Raw genomic sequence first — 26,133 nt, forward strand, 5'->3', positions numbered from 1 at the left:
CTGCACACTGTGGTGGTGTACATTGCACCCTCCACCAGCATTTTTGCCTGCCAGGAACATCCCCTCAAACTCAGATAATGTCTCTTCTGAGGCTGTATGGAGGGTAGAGATGAGCTAATAGAAACTAGCCTTCTGTAGCATGGTAATTATTTTTTTTACTTTGGTTGCTCTGTCCACTTTTGCCTCTGGTGCTACCCAACACAGAAGATGGCCCAGAATGGAATGTGGTTGACGCATTGCACACTGTGCAGGCCTGTTCTAGGTTGCAAGATCCCACTAACAGAGTCCAGGAACCTTTCTTCTGTTAGGGCAGCTGTGATGGAGCCTTGAGTTCTCCAGCTGTTGTCAAACTACACCTCCCATCATTCCTGGCTGTTGGTGGGTTGTGGTCCCAACAACACCTGGAGCACCCACCAAAGGTTTCCCACACTTGCCTTAGGGGCAGTTTGTCAAGGGCTACGTGCCAGGGGCAAACAAGGCCCGAGCCTAAAATGGGTAGGATAGCCTTTTCTTCTCTGCTACCTGAATGGAAAGAAGCCACCCCCACTTCCCCCTGCAAAAACACTTTCTAGGCCTGTCAGGAAAGGCTTGAAATGTGCCCGGTGGGAGGAGAGGAGACATAAAGAAGAGAGGAAACAGATTATTGGAAGGCTTTGAATTCTGCTTCCATGCCTAGATCTTAATTTTAACTGCAGAATATCACTCAACCTCAGCATAATGTTGTGGGTCCTATGAATAAGCAAGAGACCCAAATTTTGCTTCTGTGGACAAGAGATAGCTCCACCACTTCTCCTGTTCTTTTGGTGCAACGCTTACCTTGTCTGAAGCCAGGATCTTGAAGGAAGCCACGACTTGCTCGGCAGTGTCTGTCTCAGCTGTCTCACGAGTCATGAAGTCAATGAAGGCCTGGAAGGTCACCACGCCTGTGTTGTTTGGATCCACCAGGGTCATGATGCGTGCAAACTCCACCTCGCCCTGTCAGAAGGGAAGAGCAATAGGGATGTGGGTCAAACAGGGAGGGATGCTCCCCGCCAAGGGACATTCAGCATCCCTGACCAGTTTTCCCACCCATAGCCACCCTTGGATCATGGAATGGGGCTGAAAACTGCCTCAGGGCAGACCCTACCCATTTCCACTCAGCTTTTGCTATCTAGGGATGGCCAAGGATTTGGTTCAGTCACCATTTTCAAGCAAACCAGGAGATCCTTGTGATACTAAACTACACAGAATTTGCCCTCCAACAGATGTTGTAAGGAAAGTTATCCTTCTGGGCCCCAAAAAGGGGCAGCTTCCTACCAAGTCATATCCCATGGAGATCAAGCAGGCCCGGAAGTCGTCAGGATCCATCATTCCGTTTCTCTTCTGCAAAGAGCAAAGAGGGGGAAAGAAGCTGTTGATTTGGAAGGAGACACCCCCAGCCCCAAATTCCACACTCCTGAAGGGAAACACTCCTTAAACTGGTGGCACTGGGCGCCCCTCATAGGAACACAGGAAGTGGCCTTACACCAAGACAGACCATTGGGTCCACCTCACCCGCTATTGTCTACACTGACTGGTAACAGTTTACCCAGGTTTCGGGCAGGAGACTCTCCCAGCACTAACTGGAGATTGAACCCGGGACCTTTTACAAGCAAATCAGATGCTCAACATGTGAGCTATAGCCCTTCCGCAGTCTGTGAACAAGCCCCGCGCTCAGCCAAGTCCTCCTTTCTTGTGGCTCATTTGGAGCTGGCCTCCTCTCTGAACGGTTGCTGAGAGAGAGAGAGACCAAAGCCATGTGTAGCTATTGGGCAGCTCGGGAGTCCCAGCCGCCTCACAGATGGCCACCGTGCCTCTCACGACTCCTTCAAAGTTTTTCTGTTGGCCAGGCTGGGATTAGCCGGCCACACCCTCTTTGTTGCTGGTGTCAAGAGCAGACATGGGTTGGCGATGGTGGCAAGCGAGCCTTGAGCTAGGCCAAGGTGAGGAACCTCCAGCTTGACCAAGGTGAGGAAAATCTAGTCAGTTCAAGGGGAGGAAAATCTAGCTAGGCCAAGGCGAGGAACCTCTAGCTAGGCCAAGGTGAGGAAAATATAGCTAGGCCAAGGTGAGGAAAATATAGCTAGGCCAAAGTGAGGAAAATATAGCTAGGCCAAGGTGAGGAAAATATAGCTAGGCCAAAGTGAGGAAAATATAGCTAGGCCAAAGTGAGGAAAATATAGCTAGGCCAAAGTGAGGAAAATATAGCTAGGCCAAAGTGAGGAAAATATAGCTAGGCCAAGGTGAGGAAAATATAGCTAGGCTAAGGTGAGGAATCTCCAGCTAGGCGAAAGGTGAGGAAAATCTAGCTAGGCCGAGGTGAGGAACCTCCAGCTAGGCCAAGGTGAGGAAAATCTAGCTAGGCCAAGGCGAGGAACCTCTAGCTAGGCCAAGGTGAGGAAAATATAGCTAGGCCAAGGTGAGGAAAATATAGCTAGGCCAAAGTGAGGAAAATATAGCTAGGCCAAGGTGAGGAAAATATAGCTAGGCTAAGGTGAGGAATCTCCAGCTAGGCGAAAGGTGAGGAAAATCTAGCTAGGCCGAGGTGAGGAACCTCCAGCTAGGCCAAGGTGAGGAAAATCTAGCTAGGCAAAGGTGAGGAACCTTCAGCTAGGCCAAGGTGAGGAACCTCTAGCTAGGCCAAGGTGAGGAAAATCTAGCTAGACCAAGGTGAGGAACCTCCAGCTAGGCCAAGGTGAGGAACATCCAGCTAGGCCAAGGTGAGGAAAATACAGCTAGGCCAAGGTGAGGAACCTCCAGTTTGGCCAAGGCGAGGAAAATCTAGCTAGGCTAAGGCAAGGAACCTCAAGGCCTCTCTACCTGGCCCTTGGGACTCTACCTAAGGCATGGCCCTTCCGTTTCTTCGCTGGCCCTGCTGCATGCCTCCCTCAAGTGCCCTGACCTATGATCATGCTTCTTGCTTGCCTGTGTGGGCTTTTGCCCAGCTGGAGCGTGACCTCTTGTGCAAAGGTTGCACCCATTGCCTCTCCCACTTTTTTGCCTCTCATCCTTCCTGCCACTGGGTTGCCCATGAGGGAACGTGGCCCTTGGGCTGAAAAAGAGTCCTTCACCCTTGGTCTAGGACAAGAGACCAGAGACCCCATCCTTTGATCAGCTCTAGATTGGCCTCCATGGCTGGAACAACAGCAGGGATCAGGTGTGAGGGCTGCGTGAGCTGGAGGTGCAGGCAAGAATTTGGCAGGAGGCTGCCTGTTGCACGCTTGCAGTTGGATTAAGCGCGGGAGAAGTGTGCAAGCGATAAGCGGCGGTGAGTGTGCGAGTGGTCAGGGCTGGGTTTGCAAGAGGCCACCTTACCCGGTCGAAATGGTTGAAGGAGGCCCGGAACTCGTTCATCTGTTCCTGGCTGATTCCCTTGGCATCGCGGGTCAGAATCTGGTTCTCGACTTCGTTGATAGTGCGGGCAATGGTGGTCAGCAGCTGTTCCCAGCCCACCCGGATGTGCTGCATGCAGTCAAAGACAGTGGAGTTTGCAGAATGAGATCCAGAAGCACTGGGGAAGGAGGTGGGGGGCAATCCCACCCACCCAATCCTTCACCTACTTGCTGGAGATCCATTCGGGGGGGGGGGGTTCAGCCAGGAATTACCCCCCCACACACACTTTTTAATATTCACTTATTGAAAATTAAATAGTATGAACAAATCAGCAAAAGTGCTGTCAATAAATTCAGCCTGGTACAATCCCACACTTTGTACAGTTTTGCCTTTTAAGAGCTAAAAGAAAGATAAAATAATTAAAGGAAAGGAAACAACCCCAAGAAATAAGACTACCAACGCACTAAATAGGTTCCAGTTCGAATTTCAAATTGTCATGGAATAAATATCTGCCTCAATTTCCCATTTTCCTCATGGTATTCCTTGTAGATTACTACTACTATATGTATTATTTATCTGCTGCCCATTTAACTGGGTTGCCCCAGCCACTCTGAGCAGTTTCCAACAAATACAAAACCACAGTAAATAATAATAATACTCATATAGTTCTGTAATCTTGCATGCCTCAAAATGCTTATATTTATGTGCACGAAGGCGAGCTGCTACTTGGAAGACTAAGCAACTAGTCTTAAGTTGGCTGGTTTTCACAAACATTAAATTTATAATTTTTACACCCATGCATCATGGAGTTTGACTTTTATGTATCTTAACAGCCCACCCGGGAATTATTTCCAAAAATGCCCCCACCCCTGCAAGCACACACAGACCCCCACCTCCATAGTGTAGCTGGTGTGCTTGTTGTCAAAGATGAGGGCCTCTTGAATGAGTTGGTGGTCTCCCTCCAGCTTGTCGATGTTGGCCTTGTAGTTGATGATGTTCTGCTCATGCTGCTTCAGGTGGTTCATCTGGTCCTCAAGAGACCCGCTGATGTCCACAGAGATGTGGCCAATCTCCTGCCAGGGGAGGGCAGAAGAGAAGCCTCCTGTTAGCTTAAGACCCCAGAGCATAGCTCTGATCTCATGGGGCACCCTTCCTCTACAGCAGCACTGGGAGAACCTGTAGCCCCCCCAGGTGTGGCTGGGTACCAATTCTTAGTGGCCTCAGAGAAGACGGCCAGTAGTCAGGCTGGTGGAAGTTGCTGTACAAAAGCACTTGGGGGGAGCACAGGTTCGCTATCTCTGCCCTTCAAGTGATGGTTTGTCACTGGCAAAGACAGATTCACTATACATTAGCTTTACAGAGCTGCTGCATTTGGTCAGCACTTCTTGGGTAACGAGAGGAGCCATAACTGTTGCCTAGAGGGCCATTTCACCCTTTCCAAAGCCATTTGTTGGATCCGTCCTATGGGTGGCGTCCAGAGGGTTGTAAGGTGGAAGGGTCAAGAAATAGCAGTAAGATTCTGACTTAGGGAAGCAGTCCAAGCATCCTGGAGTCTCAAGCCTGCTCTGATGCTCCAATGCCAATCCTGCCTCTAACCCACTAGGCAGCCCCCTCACCAGACAGAGCTCGTAATCTCTCCCAGGGGATGTAGGTAGATAGGGACGTAGGTAAGGAGTTGCCATACAAGGAGTCAAATATTTGGTGCATTGTATGCTGATCAGCAGCATTTTTCAAGGATTTTGAGCCAGAGTGTCACCCAGTCCTATGAGTAGATGCCACTGGGGACTGAACTTAGAACCTTCTTCATGCAAAGCTCTACCACTCAGCTGAGGTCCTCGAGGGCATTTTGCCCTGGCGGATGGGGCAGGAGAGGACCTTACCTCCATCTTTGTCTGGATCCAGGGTCCAATGATGTTAGCCTGGGCGGCAAACTGGCGTCGGAGGCGTTCATTGGCTTGCTGTCTTGCCAGCTCTTCTTGCAGGGTTTGATCACGGTGTGGGACCAGCTGCTTCACCTGGAGAAGCAAGATAAAAGAGACTCTGCACATAAGTATTGGGGTTTAGAGACCCTACTGGAGGGAGATGTGGGTTGGTGTGGTGTTGGGTGTAGTCCTGGGAGGACAGGAGGTACTCTGCCCCCTCACTTAGAGCCTTTCCTGCCTAGGATGAAAGCAGGACTTCCAAAGCACATGCATCAAGGCAGCTGGAGAACCTCCAGATGTTCCTCTTCTTGGCATTTGTTTAGGGTAGGGGACCTGAAAGCCCTCCAGATGTGATTGCACTACAGTTCCCATCATCACTGGCCATGCTGACTATGGCTGATAGGAGTTGGAGTCCAATGACAGCTGGAGGGCCTGACAGGTTCCCCACATCTGGTTTAGAGGCTCAATTAATTAATCAGCTACTCCTGGAAAGAGGAGCTCTTGACTTATTGTCACTTATTGAATCAGGGATGAAGGACCGCAGCATTGTTTAGCTTCTGCATCAGCCAAGGCCCCCCAGATTGGGGAAATGCCCTCCTGAAACTGGACAGGCAGCTACAATTCTGATATTTCATCCCTTGCTGAAAACATGGATTGCTTGCTAAGCTTTGTTGGAGAATTAATTTTCTGCACTGTTGGGCACTTGTTCTTCATTTTATTATTCTTTAATGATTTTAACATATCTTTTTAATGAGTTGGCATTTTGTAAATCATTTTATAAGCAAACGGGGGATGGGTCTCTGCCTTGGCAGTGGATTTTCCACTCCTCTCTAGAAAACAATCTGGAGCTGGCAGAGGTGAGGGTGTCTGCTCAGGTCCCCCATAAGAACACCCGGTAAGACCTGAAAACTAAAAAAGCCCCAACTAGTCCAGCATCCTAGATGCCCCCATGGGAAGCAGGCAAGCAGGATGTGAGGGCATCTGAAGGCAGCTCTATTCAGGGAAGTTTTTAGTGTTTGATGTTGTGTTTGTGTTTTTACTGTTTTTTGTTGGGAGCCGCTAAGAGTGGCTGGGACAACCCAGTCAGATGGACAGCATACAAATGGATGGATGGATGGATGGATGGATGGATGGATGGATGGATGGATGAATAGCCCTCTCCTGCCACCATTCCCCAGCAACTGGTATTCAGAGTTACTTTTGATTCTGGAGGAGGTATATAGCTTTTGTGCCCCATAGCCGCACACCCCATCTAGACGTCTCCTGTTTCTTTAGGGGGGGGCACAAGCAAGCAAGCGAAGACAGTATCCCCAGGAGGCTGGGAGGAACACAGCACCTTGGGGGTGACCCGAACCAGCAAAAGCCTGTGCCCAAGACCCTCACACAGCTCCCACAGACACACCATGAGGCTGGTTTCTTAAAAGGATGCTCTCACCCTGTCCCACTTGTTAGCGATGTCAAGATGCGAGAGGTTGGTGTAAGGGTTCAAGCCCGACAGCTTGATGCCGTAGGTCTGCGCAATCTTCTGGATCTCATTCTGGATTCCCAGGATGGCCATGCGCTCCTTGTCAGCCTCAGGCAGGGTGGCTTTGAACTGCTCGTGGGCTGTTATCAGGCTCTGCTCCAGGAGGAAGGGGTGAAAATTAGCTGCTGTCCAGGTGAGTATGGCAGGCAGAAGGAAATGAGCTCTCTCTGCTTCCTTTTGCTTTGCCTAAATCTATTGCTCTTCGTAAGAACATGAGGTGAGCCTCCTGGATCAGGCTCAGAGCCCACCTGGTCCAGCATCCTGTTGTCCCAGTGGCCAACCAGGTGCCTCCAGAAAACTTGTGATCTGGACACACGTGCGTTGGCACCCTGCTCAACTGTGATTCCCAACAACAGGTATTCAGTGGCGGTAGAACACGGCTACCCATCAATAACTTTCTCCTCCATTAATTTGTCTAATCCTCTTTTAAAGCCATCCATGTTGGATAGCTCTCACTCTCTGCATGATTCATACTGTTATAAACCTTATAAAGCTAAGAAGCCTTTTTTTTACCAACATGAAGTTGCTTCCAACACCCCTTGTTGACCTGTACTGTACCTTCTCCAGCTCTAATTTCAGGCCCAATGTAATTGCTTGGAGTTCTCAAGAAGCATTTGGCCCTGCTGATGCGCCTCACCTGGATCTCTTCAATGCTGTGCACAATGAACATGTCCTGAAGGTCCTCGATGGCCCCATCCATCCAGTTGTTGAAGGGGGCAGCTCTCTTGGCAAACTCCAGGTATAGCTGGTCAATGGTCTCCAGCAGCTTCTCCACACGCTGGGTGGCAAGGAGAGGAAAGGTGAGAATTGGAGAATAAAGTCACCTCCCTCATACTGAAGAAGAAGAAACCAAATCCTGCCAGCGCCCCTTTCCTCACCTCCAGGGCATCTCTCCTCTTCTGAGTGAGTGTCCCCAGGGTGTCCCACTGGTCACAGATGGCCTGGCAGCGGGAGTTCACAGAGGCTGCGTCGTGGTAGTCCAGCTCACTGTAGTGATGGGCCACAAGGATTAGGGGTGCATAGCTGAGGCTACGGGCTTCCCCACCCGCAGGAGACCATCAGAATGGACACCTTTCCCATCACCCACCCGCAAGTCTGGAAGAGGAGGCTGACTTCACCCCAGCCAAGGGACCACGACAATTGGGAAATCAGCCACCCAAAGGCCATGCAACAGGAAAACTATTTGACCACTTTAAGCGTAGAACCCACCATTGCTCACACCAAGGTTGTCTTTCAATGGAGCAGAATAGCGAAATTAAAAAAGGTCAAGAAGGCATGCACATTTGTGGGGCTAGCAAGACAAGCATTCTGCAACCTGAGAATCTCGGCAGTCCTTCAAGAGAAGGATGAGGGACCTGTGGAGGCCCTCCAAAGACTCTCTTTTTAAATTCTTGCAGCTCTTCCCAAAATTCACCAAAAAAGGATTGGTATGAGAAGTTGAAAAGAGGAGACACCTGTTGAAATTGAAACTCCACAAAGAGTCAACCTTTCTTAACAGATCCTCACAATCACAGGAGTTTTTGTTGATGGCCTTTCAAATACTAGTCATCTGGGTCAGGGGGCTGAGGGCCCCCCCATTTTCAAGGAGGGGGCTGGGCTCCCACAATATTCTGTGATTAACAGTGGGCTCCACCGGGCCTTCCCACAGCTACGACAGGCCCTACCAGGTTTACCTGCAGCTGCAATAGGTCTCTTCCCACTGTATGACATCACACATGCTTGCCAGAGTCCCCCAAAGTTGGGTGGAACCCAGCGCATTTGGTTGCTGGGTATAACCAGGACTTTTTTTCCAGCTGCAATTCTCCAGAACTCAGTTCTGGTACCTCTAAGGTGGACACCATTGCCATTATAAGAGAACAAGGGAGGTGTTCATGTTGAGTTCCAGCACCTCTTTTTCTAGAAAAATAGTCCTGGGTACAAGAGGTGGAGAGAGCTTCTGCTGTGCTCATGCAGGCTTCCTCAAAGAGACATCTGATTGGCCTCTGTGAGAACCGGGTGCTGGGACAGATGGGCTTTTCTTAGGTGAGTCAAGATTTGGAGTTTTCCTCTCCTTTCCCTTCCACCCCAATGAAATCAGACATCCCAGGGATTCTGACAGACATGCAATAGATGTATTGCTGCCCCAGTCCCACATGAGAACTGAGCCATGAACCTCCAGCCTTCAGGAAGTGAGAGGTTGGGGGTGGTGGCCAAGGGTTGAAGTGGGAGCAGCCAGGACCCCCCGACTAGCACCCAACTTTCATCTCAAGAGGGAAAGGGCAATGTTCTCTCTCCTCGGCACCCACTTGAGTTCCTGCGCGATGGCTGCGATCTGCTCCACACGGTCCTGGTGGGCGGCCAAGTCGCTTTCAAAGGCCTCATGCTTGCGCATCAGGGCTCTGATCTCATACAGAGATGCCGATTCGTAGTCCTTCTGTGAGAGCATCTCCTCCTTCCCTGCGGTGGGAGGAAGCAGAGCTGGGGTGAGAGGCTGGGCCGTGAGCAGAGCAATGACGAGTGGAATATGAAGAGTGGGATGGACACAGGAGGAGAGGGGATCTCCGCCTTTGGATCTGTCCTGTGACCTCTCCTCTTAGGCCACAACCCTCCCCCACAGACCCCCTGCCCCCCAAAAAAGAAGTGAAAGAGAACCTTTCACTAACTTTTGGGAAGAGGTAGGTGAATCCTGCCACTACTCATTAAGTACCATAATTTAATTCACTGGAATTGTAAATACTTTTATGCATTACCATGTGTTTAAATTTGATTGGTTGGTAACTGGATTCTAGAGCGCTCTAGTATTTCTCATGTGATTGGCTAACACTGATCACATGGGAGGTATCTAGTGAAGGAGAGGCTCTGTTTTACGTGATGTGAGATGACTATGTTTTAGAATCCACTGTGAACACTGCTAAGTTGAGTAGAGGGTTGGAGTGCTTCTTCTCTGCTTGAAAGAAAAGGGAGCAAAGCTGCAGGAGAAGGCAAAAAGTTGAAATCTCTCATAGGAGCTGGAAGGCGTTGCCTAACTGAAAACATTATGTTTTAATTTATCTGTGTAATTTTCTGCAAGGGAAGCTTTTGAATATTAAAGTCTGGGCATTGGTTTAATTTCCAAAGAAGGATGTCAGTCATATATACGATTCGAGCTTCTTAGCTGTGTTTTCGCTACCCTTACTTCAACACTACCGTCCTGAAAATCTACCCATAATTAGGCTTAAAAAACATGTGAAAGAGAATTTAAAGGGGGGGGGAGTATAGTGGATTGGGAGGCAGAAAGAAAATGGGGGGCCGACTGCTAGCTCTGGCCCTGCCTACTTTTGACCCCACCCACCCCGGCATGTAGTTCCAAAAAGTTTTCCCCTAGGGGAACAGAACCCTTGATATAAAAGCAGTTCCCTGCCCCTGGAATAGAGGGAGGGGCTCAATTGTGGTCAGGTTACCTCTGGTCCAGGTCTCGTGCAGGGTGGCTTTCTGCTTAAATTTCTCAGCCAGGTGGTCCAGGCGCTCCAGGCGCCTGATCTCGGTCAGCAGCCATTCCTCATAGCCTTTCTCAACCTGCTCCAGCCCCTTCCAGGCATTTGCAATATCCTGCAGGCAAACACAGGGCAGCTTCAGCCTAGCTCAGTTGGTAGAGCATGAGGCTCCTTAATCTCAGGGTCGTGGGTTTGAGCCCCGCATTGCAGGAGGTTGGACTGGATGAACCCTCACAGTCCCTTCCAACTCTAGAGTTATTCGAATCTCCCCTCAAAGTGGCAGGACCTGCAGCTGTGCTCACCAGGAGCTGGTGCCCAGGCAGAAACCTGGGAAAGAGATTCTTCCTGGCACTTGGGCTCATAGCCTACAGCCACATCTGTGCCCACTCTTGACACCCCCTGGCACAATGGACGGCATTGTAAACACCTGGTTGGGGACCAAGAGCTTGTGCACTCACCCCAATTTTTAGCTTCTGTTAAACAGAAACGTTTCAAAACCTTACAATACCTGTTTGTGCAGAGCAGGGTAGGGAACTGGATATGGCCCATGGGCCTGATTCTTAACTTCCCCTTCCCTCGTGAGCCAAGTTTTTGCCTGCTTTGTTGGGAATCAATGGAATGACCCCCCCCCACCTCAAACCACTTTCCACTCCCTTGGACACAGTTTACTGTCTCCATTGGGACCCCAAAGCTTAATTAAGATCCAATTGACTAGCTATCACTTGGAACAGCCTCCCAAGGGAAGGCTGGCCCTCTCACTGCTTTTGCTTTTTTAGACTGGCAAGCAAGGATGGTTTTATTTCAGCCATCTTCTGTGGAGCTTTGTTTCTCACCCCCCCCCCCACCTGCTCTATGCCCACCTGCCGCCCTGTGACTTACAGAGACCATCTTCCCCTCGGAAGGCATGAAGGCTGGGCGGTTGCTGAGGCGCAGTTTTGTCTGCAAAGTGTTGAAGTTGATCTCCAGCTGGCATTTCTCCTGCACGCGGGGGGGCTTGTGCACACGCCGGTAGTCCCGGAAGTCCTCCAGCTTGCGCTGCATGGCGCTCATGCTCTTCTCTGGCACGCGGTTCTCCAGCCATGGGATGGTGCGCCGGATCCATTCCAGGAGCTGACCAGGAAGAAACAGAAGGTGGCTTTAGTTGGCTGTTTGGGGCTGCGGAATCAAGACATGCTGTCCTGTATGCTGCCAACCTCTTGAGACCTAGAAGCCCACCTTTAGCCCAAACAACCATTTTGGGGGCCCACGTCTCAATCTTTCACCATATCTTTGGGCTGCTGCCATGACCCAACTTGGATGCAACAGCAGTGCAAGTGTGGACCTGTGATTCCCCTTCCACCGACCCACGAAAGCTTCAAGGGAAGTAAGCAAACAAGCATTAAATGCTGGGACTGATTGGGCCCTGTGAACTGAACCCAGGAATTCTGCTTCTGAGTTCAGTGCTCTGTTTCTTGGTAGGAAGGTATTGGGCTGGAGATGTGAAAGGGGCATTGCTTTTGGGGACTTCTGCTCGGGTAGTTTCAAGATACCTCGCTGGCCAGCTTCTCGTACTCCTGCATCAGCTTTTCATTCTCTTGATTGACAGCAAGCACCTTGCAGATCCTGTTGGCTGCCGTCTCAGCCTGGAAGAGAAATGCACTTGCTGGTTAGAAATGGGAATAGTAAATAACAACACCAAAGAGCTGTGGGCTGGGAGGAAGCATAAAGAGATCATCTAGATTAGACCGGGAGTTGGTGGGCATCAAGTGAAAGGCATGCCAGGGCATTCAGAGCTTTAAAAACTTCCCATGGTGCGAAAATTTGCCTCCTGTGTGATTATAGAAATATGGAATCATTAAACAAAACAAGATAGAGAGTTATACAAGTGACTGAGGAGGAGGATGGTCAATATCAGGATTGGAAAACTTGGAAGTAATAAAGAAGAAAGCAGAAAATAAATGATGGACATTAGCTCTTGAAATCCAGAACATGGGACGTCTCCTTGAAATTATTTAATTCGGACTCTATAATTTGAATGTTTTTGAATGTGGTAAGATTTGGCTTGATTTGTTATTAATAGGAATGTTTTTTTTAATTGGAAAATGAATAAAAATTACTTACAGAAGCAAAAAACAAACATAAAAAATTTCCCATGATGCAACCTCAAATTCCAGAACAAACTATGTACATTTATCAAATCTACTTGCCTAGGGTTCAGCATTCGTGCCTCATTCTGGCTGCACAATGGGATTAGTGGGGAAGTAGCTTTAATGCAGAGCTTTCAAAACTGTGTGTTGCGACATATTAGTGTGTCGGCTGCAGTGTGTCGGTGTGGTGTTGCGTGGACACTCCCCATACTCCTCCTAGGGCTGGAAAGGGGTTAGTTTAACCTCCAGTTTGCTAGTAAAACTGAATTACTATGTCACAAAATGATGCATGACTAAAAAGTGTATCACCAACTTGAAAAGTTTGGAAAGCTCTGCTTTAAATAAAGGGGTTGGGGGGGCAGGGGGGTTGCAGAAAGTTGCAAAGTTGAGCCCTGACTCAAAATTATCTGCTATTTTAAAACTATTTTTGATTGTGGATTTTGCTATAGCCTTGTTTTAAAAGGCATGATCTGTTGTGCATGTATATAAATATGTTGTGGCTAGAACACAGGAAAATGCCTTATACTGTGTTCATCTAGCTCAGTATTACCTACACTGACTGGCAGCAGCTCTCCAAGGTTTCAGGCAGGAGACTCTCCCAGCCACACATGGAGATGCCGGGGATTAAACTTGGGACCTTCTGCATGCCAAGCAGATGCTCTTTCATAGAGCCCTAACCTTTCCCCAAGCTGTCTTGATAATCAAATATTTTGTCTCATGTTTGTGGTCTTTAGCTCAAACTGCTACCACCACCATTAAATCCATCAATACCATCATCTTTGGCTGCAGAAGGCAAGACTGGAACCAATGGGTAAAAATTCCAGCGAAGCAGATTTCAAGCAAACTTCGATATAAATTTCCTAAGAGTCATAGCTGTCCAACCACTAATGCAGGCTGCCTTGAGAGAAGGTCAGCTCTCCTTTGCTGGAGGCAGTTATGCTGTGTCTTGATGATGGCCTGTTAGGGATGCTTTAGCTGCATCCTGCGCTGAGCAGTGGGTTGTCATAGAAGACCCCCAATTCAATGATTCTAAAAGGAAGAAGGAACTGGGCTAGCATAGTTCTCTGCTGCAGATATGTAGACCCAGGGGGAAATGCTGCTACCGCTTCTTTTTGCTTACCTGCTCTGCACCTGCAAAGGCATGGTAGAAGCAGGAGACGTAGGTCATGATGGCTTTCTCGTCCGGTTTGGGGGTGTTGACAATATCTGTGGGAAGAGGACAAAAGCTGAAGGAGGAGAGCAGTAAGGCGCTCAATAGAGAGGGCCACTCGCTAATGCTGCTGAATTATATTGATGGTGCAAATGGGGATACATTGCCAAGAGAATTGGTCTTATATACAACCCTGGCAGTTCAAAATGGTAATTACAATTCAAAGGAAAACAGCCCAAAATCTTACACTGAACGCTAGGTACCACTCGCTCTGGAATATAGCTACAATGGAGAAAAATCACTCTTAATTTGATATTTCGACAAGAGCAAGAGAGTTGGTAGAGCTGAGACTTTTAAGCTCAGGGTTGTAGGTTCGAGCCCCAAGCTGGGCGAGAGATTTCTGCATTGCAGAGGGTTGGACTAGATGACTCTCGTGGTCCCTTCCAACTCTACAATTCTGTGATTCTATGCTCACTTTCAGATGCTTTTTATATGATTTGGCATCATTTTAAAGACAACCCTAATCAAAAGCCTGATAAATCTGGGACAATACTTGACAATCAAATGACACTAATATAAAACAGCACTTTACGAGAATACAACTTTAATTCTCACTTTTTTCTATCACGACTCGGGCTTGGTTACTTAACCCATGTGTAGCAGCACTTATTCTATGTGCTTATTTTATGGTCTTGTTTCTCAACTTTTAATTTTCATCTGCAGCTATAACTGCTCTCTCTGCTTTATATATATATAAAATAAAAAAACCTTTACCAAAAATTAAAAACAACTAGAGCAGGCACTTCAGAAGAAGGCTACCCAGCATGTGGTTTGCAAGCAGGTCCAGTAGAAACCAGAGAGGGGTTTGGCATAGCAGATGGGTCTGGGGAAGGTAAGTCTTAATTTGCTCTTGGGCCCTTTGGGAAGCTGATTTGCCTCCCTTACAAAAGACAGGTGCTTATCCCACTCCAGACCCATTTCATCACCCTTTATCCCTAAACCTCTCTCTTTCTGTTGGTTACAGCATGGTGCTGATGACAGCAAGGCTGCAGGTTTGATTCCCATACGGGACATACCGTATTCCTGTGTATTCCTGCATTGCAGGAGGTTGGATTAGAACAGGGTTTCCCAAACTTGGGTATCCAGCTGCTTTGGACTACAGTTCCCATAATCCCCGACCATTGGTCCTGCTAGCTAAGGATGATGGGAGTTGTAGCCCAAAAACAGCTGTAAAACCAGGTTTTTGAAACTGTGGACTAGAGAATCCTCAGGGTCCCTTCCAACTCTCTCACTCAAACACAAACACACACAGGGTGCCTGGCTCCTCACCTTCTGCATCCAGCATCTTAGGGATATCCAGATACTTCTCAGCCACCTCAAAGGCTGTGTTGAGATTCCCAATGGGGTCATCCTGTGGACAGACAGACACAGTTGCTCAGAGCGAATCACTACACCATGGCAGGGAGTAGCTGGCAGGGTTACAGGTGAGGATGATCTCCTAACCGAGGCACTACTTATTGCTGCTCATGCTGAACTTGCTACAGGTATGAAAAGCTGCTTTGTGCTACTGAGACTCTATCTATCAAGTCTCCATCTCCTCTGACAGGCGGCAGCTCTCCAGGGTCTTGAGCAGAGAAGTGTCTTCCCCGTTTCTACCTCATCTGTTAAACTGGCGACACCAGGAACTGAACCTACAACCTTCTGCATGCAAAGCAGACTCTCAGCCACTGAGCTACACCCCTTAGCAAAATGCCCGCCATAATGGTGGACAGGGACGAAGCAGTGGATCTTTGGGCCCAGACACACAGGGGTCGGATTGCTGGCAATGAAAGCCACAAGGAGAGTCCTATTTGCCCTAGCTGGGTGATTGGCGGGGCGGGTGATGGAAATCACAGGTTGACTCAAAGGACAAAGATGCCAGCAGACACCGCAGAGATCGCAAGCGGAGAGCCTGAAAGGAATGGGCGCAGCCAGGAAGACGCAAGAGGAAGACAGCACCTTTCTGAGCTTGGCGTAGTCAATGAGGTCAGGGCGGTGCCTGTGGATCAGGGCGCAGAGTGCCAGGCCATCCTTCCAGCTGGTGGGCAGCACGCGGGCATGGAGAGAGAAGAGGGAAAGAGTGAATGAGTGAGTCCTGGGTCTCTTCAGCTGGGTCTGGGTGGCCTCCAGCTTTGGTCCAACGTCCTTTGTCAGAGAAATGGTGGTTGCCCCATCCAGGTATGGAAAGGCACAGGGTGCAAATGAAGAGGAAAAGTGAGGAACAGAAGCAGACATTGTGGAAGGAGCAAATCTAGTCCATAGAGGGGAATGGAACCTCAGGCTCAGGGAACGGATGCGGCCCTCCAGGCTTCTCTATGCGGCCCTGGGAACTCTCCCCAAGCCATGTCCCTCAACAAGCCTGCTTTGTGCCTTCCTGGGATGCTTTTGCCTGGCTGAAATGTGTCCCTACATATCTTTAGGCACCAGGCAAAAACTTTCCTCTTCTCCCAGGCCTTTGGCTAATTAAACAATCAGTGGTCTTTTTTAAGCTGTAGGAAGAGGGCATTGTTTTTCTTTGTCACTATGTTATGCATTTTTTGTGTTTTTATATTGTAAACCGCCCTCAGATGAAAGGCGGCATAGAAATTGAATAAATAATAATAATATTCACCCAATGCTCCAGCCACATTTGCCTCTGGCTCTGCCCTACATGGGCGTGTGGCCCTCAGAAGGTTGCCCAGAAAGGAATGTGGCCCTCGGGCTGAGCAAGGGGGTCCCCTGGCCAGAACTGGCTTCCTTCTTCCTGCAGGAACATTGGCCCTGTTGCCCTCTGGGCAGAGGAGGCTGGTTGCAGGAAATTAGCCTAGGAGCTAAGTCCCTTTTGGCACCCAGCTCTGGTGTTGTTCCTCCATGCCAGGGAGCTGTGCTGCATCAGTTTCAAGCCAACAGTCAGGCAAACAAATGCTGAATCCAGCTGGTAGGTGTGCTATTTATTTATGTTTAAATGTCCCTATTGCAGGGTTGGGGTTCTGCAAAAGCTCTTTTGCCTCAAAGCAGGCAGAACTGAGAACTGGGGGATGGCTCCTCACACTGAACGGAACCAGGGACAAAGCCCTGACTGCCCCCCACCCCAATCCCACCCTGTTTTCCTTTAGGGAATTCTGTCTTCAGCAGACAGAAAGTTTACTTATTAATGTTGTTGCATTTTTATCCTGCCTTTTTCATTCGGGGAGCTCAGGGTAGTGCAGATGGTCCGCCTCCTCATTGAATCCCCACAACACCTCCCTCCCATTAACCTATCAGGCAAGTTACATAGAATCATAGAATTGTAGACCTGGAAGGGACCCCACGGGTCATCTAGTCCAACCCCCTGCAGTGCAGGAATCTTTTTGTCCAACGTGGGATTTGAACCCTCAGCCCTGAGATTAAGAGTCCCTGGGCTCTGCTGCCTTAGCTCTGTTTTTATATATGGAAGGGTTTTTAAAATATTTGGGTTTGTTTATATACAGAATTGCTTTTCATTTGAACTATTTTACACTTTTTCTTGTTCTGCCATTGTAACTATTGTATTTGTTTCATAGTTATGCGTTTTATTGCTGTAAGCCGCCCTGGGAAGGGTGGGCAAGAAATCCAATTCAACAAACTAACAAAAATCATTTGTCATCATTTTATTTGTCAAATAAAAGCATTTACCATTGATGCTTTGGCTGAGATTCCCACATCACAAGGGGTTGGACTAGATGACCCCTGGTGTACCTTCCAACTCTACAATCCTATGATTCTATTCTTCTTATTTCTCCTGGCTGCGTAGAAATCTTATCGCTCCAAACCCTCTTTCGCTATGCACAGCCTGTGCACTTGTAAGCATGTAGCAAACAATGCAGCTGACCCCAAATTGTGTGTGATCCCCCCCCTCCCTTGCCTCATACCTGATGTGGAAGTTTTGCACGTTGACATTCCGGTAGGGAGCAGTCTTCCTCTGGCACCACAGCAGCAGCCCCTCCTTGGCTGAGGTTTCTGGAAAGAAAGAAAGGAAGGAAGGCTCAGGCAATGGACCTCTATGCTGGCTAAGACCCAGGACTTCCTTCGATGCCTGGCAGGGACACTGGCTCTTGCCTACTCTTGTCCGCTCAGAGTAAATGGCATTTTCTACTCTCGACTGACAGCAGCTCTCCAAAGTCTCAGCCAGCGTGGTGTAGTGGTTAAGAGTGGAGGACTCGTAATCTGGTGAACCGAGTTCGCTTCTCCGCTCCTCCCCATGGAGCTGCTGTGTGACCTTGGGCTCATCACACTTCTCTGAAGTCTCTCAGCCCCACTCACCTCACAGAGTGTTTGTTGTGAGGGAGGAAGGGAAAGGAGATTGTTAGCCGCTTTGAGACTCCTTAGGGTAGTGATAAAGCGGGATATCAAATCCAAACTCCTCCTCTTCTTCTTCTTTCCCATCATTACACCTTCCTGCAATGCACTTGCTCCAGCACCACTAAGCCATGCCAGCCTGCCCACCTATTGCAGGGCGGCCCATTCCCACTGCCAGTGGCTTTTCAGGATTCCCAGCAAAGAACACCCTTTTCCATCACCTGACACATGGCGGATTTAACTGGTGGTGCTGGGAGCTTGGGGCCTTCTGCAATTGAGGGGGGCAGGGAGACCAGCCCCAGAGACTGTCATTGTTGATCAGCTGCCTGGGGGGCAGCACACCAGAGCAGGAGGCTCCCCATTCTGGCCTGGTTGCTGATCTGCCTGGGCGTTGCTCCCTTTTCTGAGCAGAGGCCAGAGTTAGAGAAGCAGAAGCCGCTGCCTCTACCTTCCCTGCCTGCTCCCTCTGGGCAGAAGCACATATTGTGGTCAAAAAGAAGAGGACAAGGAAAAGGGCAGTGAGGACCATGGCAAAAAGGACGAGGGCATCTTATCTATGGGACTCTAAGCTGGTCCTGTTCCCTTTTCCACTTGGGTCCTAGGAGAATAGGAAGCTGCATTGTACTGAGTTAGACTCTCGGTCTGTCTGGCTTAGTATTGTCTACACTGACTGGCAGATGCCACTGGGGGTTGAACCCAGGATGTTCTGTATGCAAAGCAAGTGAGTCAACAGCTCTTCCCTTAAAAAAGCAGACCGGGATGCCGGCGAGGGGCTTGTGTGCCCTTGTATTCACCTTCCACTGAGATGTCCTGGATAGCAAATCGAAGGATGATTGTCCAGATCATGCCCAGAGTCATCTTCAAGTTCCCATCCACGATTTCTGGAAAAGCAGGAGGGGATGGAGGGAGCTTAGAGAGCCACAGTGTCAACAAAACCGCACAAATGAGACATGGATTTTCACCAAAGGGATTCCAAGCATGTTTGGAGATATAATCTCCTTCTGTGGGGGCACAACCTGGGCAAGGATGTCTGTCCAAAACATCTGGAGAGCAAGTCTGGATCCAGAAATTCTTGGGCTTATTTATGTACCACTTTTGGGCCCAAAGACCTAAAGCAAATTCAGGAGGAGGCCTATCTGTGGCTCTGTTAGCAGCAATGATAGCTAAACTGAGCCTCCAAATTCAGATAAGGTGTATCTCTGAATATCAGTTGCTAGAAGCAAGCAACATGCAGGAGTTATACAGCCAGTTCAGCCCCCATCCATGTAAATGTTATGTCGGGATTTCTTTGCTCCAATGCATTTTATTTACCAATCCTAATTTTGTTTTGACTGCCTTCTTGTGGTCCATTTGCCTGCATCCTTCAGGAGCTCTTGGCGGCCTGCCTGAGTTTTGCCAGGCTGAATAATTTGGTACTATCCACTCCTTTACCCATTGCTCACCCTGACTCCAGATTGTTTACGAATAAGCTAAATCGTACCAGTTCTAGTACAGATCTTTGAAGGGGACCTTGCAATTTACTTTAACCTATAAAGGTAGCGTTGTTGAGTGGGACATCCATCTGCTCAGAAGGCTGTACTGGTTGCCAATATGCAGTTCAAGCTTTCGCTTTTAGCATTTAAAGCCCTCAACAGCTTAACCTGAGGAGCGACCTCATCCCCATGCACACCTGTTCTTCAGTATCCATGATCATTGACCGTGCTGGCTGGGGATGATGGGAGTTGGAAAACAACATCTGGATAGCACCATGTTGGCTACTCCTGGCTCTTAGATCACCGCACGCCCCAGAGATGTGCTTAGCATGCACTACAAACCAGGCTTTTAGTGTTACATCTCCAGCCCTCTGGAATGAGTTCCCAAACAAAACACTCACCCTCAGCACCAATAGATACCAGCTTGACCCCCTTGCTGGCGATGAAGTCTAGTGCCTTGTTGACATTGGCAATCTTGTGGAACCGCATCTTCCCTTTATCTGGCTTTGGCAACCTTTCACCTTTGGGAAGAAGAGGAAGAGGAGGGAAGATGGAGGACGAGGGAGAGTCAAATATAAAGTATTCGTTCAAAGCAACACCATCAACAGGAAACTAATATATTATCTCAAATATTTCAAAATGAAACATCACAAAGGAGGTTGCAACAGACTCCTGTTAACTCCAATTAAATGTTGCAGATCCTGCCACTTGGTGATTTGGAGTCTTAGGCAGAAGTTGAACAAATTGTAAAAGTTTTATTGTGCCTGTGGCTTGCAAATTTTGCCTCAACCTCCCCGCTCCACATTTCTTGCCCCTGGGCAGCTCCACAGATCATCCCCCTCCCCAAAGCTTTTCTTTTCTTCTTTTTTTAATACCTGAAATCACCTCCAGCAGAAGCATGAGCTTCAGGCCATTCCGGAAATCTTCCTCAATGTTCTCGATCTGCGTTCCTGCCTTCCTCAAGTGAGAGTTACACCAGGCTGTGAATGTCTGCAGGGAACACAATGGCAATGGACAGCTGAGTCACCGAATACCCATGCACATTGCATCTCTGTTTTGTATGATGACTGCATTGAAATGCTAATGATTAAGCGGCATAAAGATGCCTTAAACCAGGGATCAGCAAACTTTTTCAGCAGGGGGCTGGGCCACTGTCCCTCAGACCTTGTGGGGAGCCAGACTCTATTTTTGGGGGGCGAACGAACAAATTCCTATGCCCCACAAATAACCCAGAGATGCATTTTAAATAAAACGACACATTCTACTCATGTAAAAACATGCTGATTCCCGGACCGTCTGTGGGCTGGATTTAGAAGGCGATTGGGCCAGATCCGGCCCCTGGGCCTTAGTTTGTTTACCCATGCCTTAAAAAAAATAAAAATACGCACACTGTCATTACTGAGGGTTGTATTCAACTAAAGAGCGACTCAGCCTCTGCATATCAGTTCCTGGGGATCTCCAATGCAAGGAGAACACTGTTGCACACAGGCCTGCCTTGTGGACTTCCCTGGGGGAATCTGGTTGGCCATTGTGAGGATGAGATGCTTGACCAAATGGGTCTTCTTAATGATGTCATTTTCCAGCTTCGCTAAAGCTGCCAATCTATTGTCCTTTACATACAGACTCCTTGCTTACTTAGAATGGGGTGGAGATGCAGGAAGGAATACCTGCCCCTTATCCAGAATATCTCCCCCCCCCCTTCTAGAAGGAGTATCTTGCTATTTCCTGGTGAAGATACTGCACACTCCATTTAGACTTTGCAGGTGGGCACTAAACCAACACGGCCAGCTTGGGTGTTGGAGTGCTTTATTTCTAAAGGGTTGCCATATTCCCCAAAGTGAAAATCTGGACAAAGTTGTTGAGCTTTTTTATTTTTGGCCTTTTTTTGAATATATATATGAATATATATTTTTGAATATATATATATATAAGCACCCCCCTTTCATGTGTCTGGGTTTTCCAGACATCTTGCCAATTTGCCGAAAATCCACCCGGACGCCATTTCCCTGCACAATTTCTGGACATGTATGGAAAACCTGGATGTATGGCAGCCCTAGGTAAAAAAATAAATATATCTAGATATCAGACCCTCCAGGTATCCCTGTTTTCTAGGGACAGTGCTGGATTTACAGAAGCCATCCCAGTTGATCCCGGCATGCCCCACTTTTCCCCAGGATGTTCCTATTTTCATCAGATAAATGTTGGAAGATATGAGCCAGCGAAATGATTAACTATACAAACATTAGAAGACATCTGAAGGAAGCCCTGTATAGGGATGATTTTTAAAATGTTTAATGTTTTATTGTTTTTTTATATATGTTGGAAGCTGCCCAGAGTGGCTGGGGCAACCCAGTCACATGGGCAGGGTATAAATCATAAAATGATGGTGATGGTGATGATGATGGAATAGGACATCTCTATTTTCATCATAGAAATGATGGAGGGCATGTGGTCATTCAAATAAAGATACTGTACATGGCATTTCTACTTGGCAGGTGGGTGTTAAACCGACACCGCTATGAGACTTGCACATCCTGGGTGATTGGTTTCTAAATAAAAAAATAAATACATCCAGCTATTCGGGGAAGCAGGTGACTGGCTGAGAGTTCCTTGTTTTTGGAGAAGAAGTGGGTATGTGCCTCTCTGTGTGTGAGATATGACCAAACAGGTCCAATTGGAGCATATGGGATCACACATTGCTTCAGTTCATTCCACAGCATCCTGATCTCAGCTCCCCTGCCTCCCACCCCGGTGCCTGGCCAAATTTAGACCTGGCCCTCAAGGTGCCTGCAATGAAGCAAGTTTCATGCAATGCCCTGAGTCTGCAGAATATATTTATGGCCAGCCACCTGGCGCCAACAGAATGGGAAGGATGGGGGAAGAGCAGTGTTGCCTGACCATCCCAGGGCACTGAGCTTGTGTACAGCAGAGAGCGTACAGTGCAGGACGTGGCGATGGCAGGCACATGGCGGGCTGTCACAACAAGCAGCTCCAGCTGGCAGTTGGATCAATTGTTGCTGCATTTTGTTTTGTTGTATCATTTTACATTACTCTATCGTAAGCCACCTTGAGTGGGCCTTTTGCCTAAAAAGGTGAGTACGCTGAACAATCTGAACAAACACACACCTGGAAGTGAGAGGGCAGCCACATTTGTTGTTTTGTGTGAGTGCCTGGTTCTGGGTTCAATTTCAGATTAAAATGGGTGTTCGGGTGAGGACTCTGAACCCCTTTCTCCGCATTACCTTGTGTGCACTCCCTTGAAACTCTTACCTAGGGACTGACTACACTTCAAGGATTTAACAGAGGTCTCCTCAGTCCAAGGATATCGTGGGGCCCACAGTGGTAGCAACGGGGTTAGGGGAAACTTTCCCCCCAATTCAACAATTCCCAGAATCCTTTGGGAGAAGCCATAGCAATTAACCTGGCATATAGCCGATACTGTATACACGTTTGTGTGTGCATGTAACTTAGGCAGGCCTCTAGAATTACATGTCCAATGACCAGACAAAACAGAATCTGGAAAATCTGAACTGAGCAGCGGTTTGAGATGGGAACTCTTGGGGTCAGGGGCCAAATGCAGCCCTCCCAACTTCTCCCCTATTTATTGTTATTTTATTAATTGCGTTTACATTCCAGCATTTCCTCCGAGGAGCTCGGAGTGGTGCACGTGGTTTTCTCCCTCCACAATTAATCTCCACAACAACCCTGTAAGGCAGTAACCCAAGAGACTTTCCTCAGACCGCACTCCTTCTCCCCCAACCCATGCACCCCACTAGCTCTGCTTTGCACCCTCGGTGAGTGTTTATGCCTGGAATGTGTCCTTGAGCTCTGACAACGCTCCTTGTTTGCCTAGATGAGGGAGAGAGAGGGGGAAGTGTGTTGATAGAAGCTACCCTGCTGTACACATGTGAAATGTACACTTGCGCCACCCATTTTTGCTTATGACCCTATGCACCACTGATAAATGGCCCCTCTGGAAAAATATATATTTCTCCATCTGTTCAAGGAACTGGGAGTCAGCACAACATTTCCAACAGCTTTAGAGTCTGGGAGTTCTGCTGGCACAGAGCTGGTGTTTCTGATATTTGAATCGCAATGAATTGGTCTTGAATTGCATTCATTGTTTGTTGAATTGGTTTGGTTTTTTGCTCTACGCGGTACTGCGTTTTTTTGATTAGGTATAAAATGCCCTTTAATGAGTCGGCTTTTGTTGTGTTCTATCATAACATGCAATTTCCAAAACCAGGTCTAGGGGGAAAAATATGGGAGGACAACTCATAAAGCACCAGAATCAGGATATTGTCTGGATTCTCCAAAAAATGCACATGAACAAAGGACGGCAGTTCCAGAGGAATGGGCAAATGTGTGGAAACCACATTAGAATGGTCCTTACAACCTGCTGTTGTGTTTTTCTTTAAAAACGAGCAGCTAAACACCAGAAGATGGCTATGAAGCGCTAGATAGTAAAAATGGGTTGGGGGCCATTTATTTATTGGAAACAGCAACATGACGGCTAGAATCCTCATGTTAAACCAGGAAGCCGCCTTATCCCATCAGATCATTGGTCTGTTTAGGTTGGCAGTGCCTACAGTGACTTGGCAGTGACCCTCCAAGGGTCACAGCCCTCTTTGGAGATGCCAGCTGTTACATGCCACCCCAATATCCAAGCAACAACAAGACATTCCAGGGGTGCCTGCACTTACCCAGGGTTCAGTTTCCTTGGAATGAGGATCAGTGGAGACTGTGGTGTCTTTAGGAGACGTGGTTTTATTTATACTGATATACAAACTGAGCATGGGGCCCGGGTGGTGCTGTGGGTTAAACCACAGAGCCTAGGGCTTGCTGATCGGAAGGTCAGTGGTTCGAATCCCCGCGACGGGGTGAGCTCCCGTTGCTCGGTCCCTGCTCCTGCCAACCTAGCAGTTCGGAAGCACACAGTGCAAGTAGATAAATAGGTACCGCTCTGGTGGGAAGGTAAGCGGCGTTTCCATGCGCTGCTCTGGTTCGCCAGAAGAGGCTTAGTCATGCTGGCCACATGACCTGGACGCTGTCTGCGGACAAACACCGGCTCCCTCAGCCAGTAAAGCAAGATGAGCGCCGCAACCCCAGAGTCATCCGCGACTGGACCTAATGGTCAGGGGTCCCTTTACTTTTACCTTTACAAACTGAGCACTCCCATCTTGCTCTCCTCTTTAGGTTTCCAGGGGGAGCTCCAAGTCCACAGAGCAAGGCATGTCTCTTCCAGCTTCCAGCTCTCTCACTCAGAACTCTGGTTTCCATCTACCAGCCAGGTGAGAGGTGGCTACTTGTGATTTATCTTGTATTTTATTCTGTGAACTGCCCTGAGATCTTTTGATGAAGGGTGGTATATAAACCTTAATAATGATAATGATTTGTTCTATGGTGCAGAGCAACTTCTTTGGATAGGCTAAATCGCAATGCTTAACAAGGAGCCAAAGTCATTACCTCGAGGAAGGAACTGGTTTGGCAATCTTTCTCTTGCACTTTCTTCTACCCCCACAGATACAGGATTGCACATTTGGAAAGGGAGACTTACAGCACCCAGCACCCTCTCCCGCAAACTCAAAACGCCAGGAATTAAACCAGCGGCATTTTGCATGCAAAGCAGGTGCTCTGAGCTACAGTCCTTCCTCTGTTAAGATTTGTGGGAATGGGATGGAGTAAGCTGAGCATGGAAAGGAGCAATTGGTCTGCATAAAGTAGTCACACAGCAGGCCCAAGAGCTCACTTCTGCTTTTCTAGATGTATTAGCCTAATCTGCTCCCTGAAGTTCTGGTGGGGAAAAGCAACATTCACTACATACACACACCCACACCCACACACACACCCCTCCCTGCCTCAAAACAACAACACCATTGCACTTTGTCCTGTCCTCAGATCTTTCCTGAATCCTCTGATTCCTTCTCCCTCCCAGTCCCCTTTCCTTTTGAGTCGTACCTGGCTAAAGGGAGTGACAACATTATTATCATTTTCCCCAAAAAAGTGCAGACATGCATTTTAAGCGTCAAACAGAATAGAAGGCGCTCCTAAAAATAGGCAGTTTTACAGAGGCATGGGTTCATCTATTTAAAAAAATAAAAATACAGTTGAGCTGCGTCTGCGCTTTAGTCTATTTCTAGAGACTCCTCGGAGGCAATAATTTCGAGACAGGAATGTTGCAGGAAGCTTCCCAGCAACCACTGTGTAACCTGAATTAGCTGGCTTTTGAACCCAAAATAAATTAAACTCCAAGGCGAGCACTTCTGCTGAGCTTCCAGTTGAACCAATAATGAATTTAATCCTGTTTTATTTTTAAACCCAAGTCTAAACCATTTTTTAAAAAGTGTTAAACTGTCAGCCTTCTGTGGAATCGTGTGTAACTAGAAATGGCTGCCCTAAATATTTGCAGTTGTGCTTTGGGACATCTGTGGCACACAGGCTCCCCCAAAGAATCGTGGGAACTGTGGCTTGTTAAGGGTGTTGAGAATTGTAGTTCTGTTGAGGCTAAACTACAGTTCCCAGGATTCATTGGGGGGGGGGGCACCATGTGCTCTAAATGTCTTTTAAATGTATGGTGTGATCCCTTACATCTCAATAACTCTAGCAGGAGAGAGAGATAAACACATGCTTATCTCTTCCCAGTGAAACCAATCGGAATTTAAAATATTTCACTTTGGCTAGGATTCTGCTCTATGTGGGGGCAGTATGGCCCAGTGGCTAGCCTTAGACTGGAGAGAAACGGGTTCAAATCTCCACTCAGCCAAGAAGCTCACTTGCTCCTTGGGATCAGCGACCTAGGT

General features: G+C 48.2%; 1 protein-coding gene and 1 long non-coding RNA gene across 3 annotated transcripts in view; one reads left to right on the forward strand and one right to left on the reverse strand.

The window, feature by feature from the left end:
• The window catches only part of ACTN3 (actinin alpha 3), a 42,413-nt gene that overhangs the window by 921 nt on the left and 15,359 nt on the right, over positions 1 to 26,133 (reverse strand). The window contains exons 2-20 of one of the 2 annotated variants that reach the window (XM_083417451.1): positions 20,209 to 20,323; positions 19,735 to 19,854; positions 18,656 to 18,742; positions 17,435 to 17,522; positions 15,525 to 15,603; positions 14,856 to 14,937; positions 13,497 to 13,582; positions 11,780 to 11,872; positions 11,130 to 11,360; positions 10,218 to 10,365; positions 9,084 to 9,234; positions 7,677 to 7,785; positions 7,436 to 7,576; positions 6,709 to 6,891; positions 5,232 to 5,366; positions 4,245 to 4,424; positions 3,334 to 3,480; positions 1,297 to 1,362; positions 817 to 975 (exon numbers count right to left, since the gene is read on the reverse strand). In XM_083417451.1, coding sequence (XP_083273577.1) covers positions 817 to 975; positions 1,297 to 1,362; positions 3,334 to 3,480; positions 4,245 to 4,424; positions 5,232 to 5,366; positions 6,709 to 6,891; positions 7,436 to 7,576; positions 7,677 to 7,785; positions 9,084 to 9,234; positions 10,218 to 10,365; positions 11,130 to 11,360; positions 11,780 to 11,872; positions 13,497 to 13,582; positions 14,856 to 14,937; positions 15,525 to 15,603; positions 17,435 to 17,522; positions 18,656 to 18,742; positions 19,735 to 19,854; positions 20,209 to 20,323 — 2,400 coding nt within the window. Of the gene's footprint in view, positions 1 to 784; positions 976 to 1,296; positions 1,363 to 3,333; positions 3,481 to 4,244; positions 4,425 to 5,231; positions 5,367 to 6,708; positions 6,892 to 7,435; positions 7,577 to 7,676; positions 7,786 to 9,083; positions 9,235 to 10,217; positions 10,366 to 11,129; positions 11,361 to 11,779; positions 11,873 to 13,496; positions 13,583 to 14,855; positions 14,938 to 15,524; positions 15,604 to 17,434; positions 17,523 to 18,655; positions 18,743 to 19,734; positions 19,855 to 20,208; positions 20,324 to 26,133 lie in introns of both variants that reach the window. The other variant, XM_083417452.1, reaches the window with a different exon arrangement.
• Positions 1,369 to 9,867, forward strand: LOC310666561. The gene is made up of 4 exons (XR_014505959.1): positions 1,369 to 2,086; positions 2,313 to 2,412; positions 2,589 to 3,286; positions 7,366 to 9,867. It is a non-coding gene; the product is annotated as an uncharacterized lncRNA (long non-coding RNA).

This window comes from Podarcis tiliguerta (genome assembly GCF_965153285.1).
Source record: "Podarcis tiliguerta genome assembly, chromosome: 16".
In the NCBI taxonomy this organism is placed as follows: Eukaryota; Metazoa; Chordata; class Lepidosauria; order Squamata; family Lacertidae; genus Podarcis; species Podarcis tiliguerta.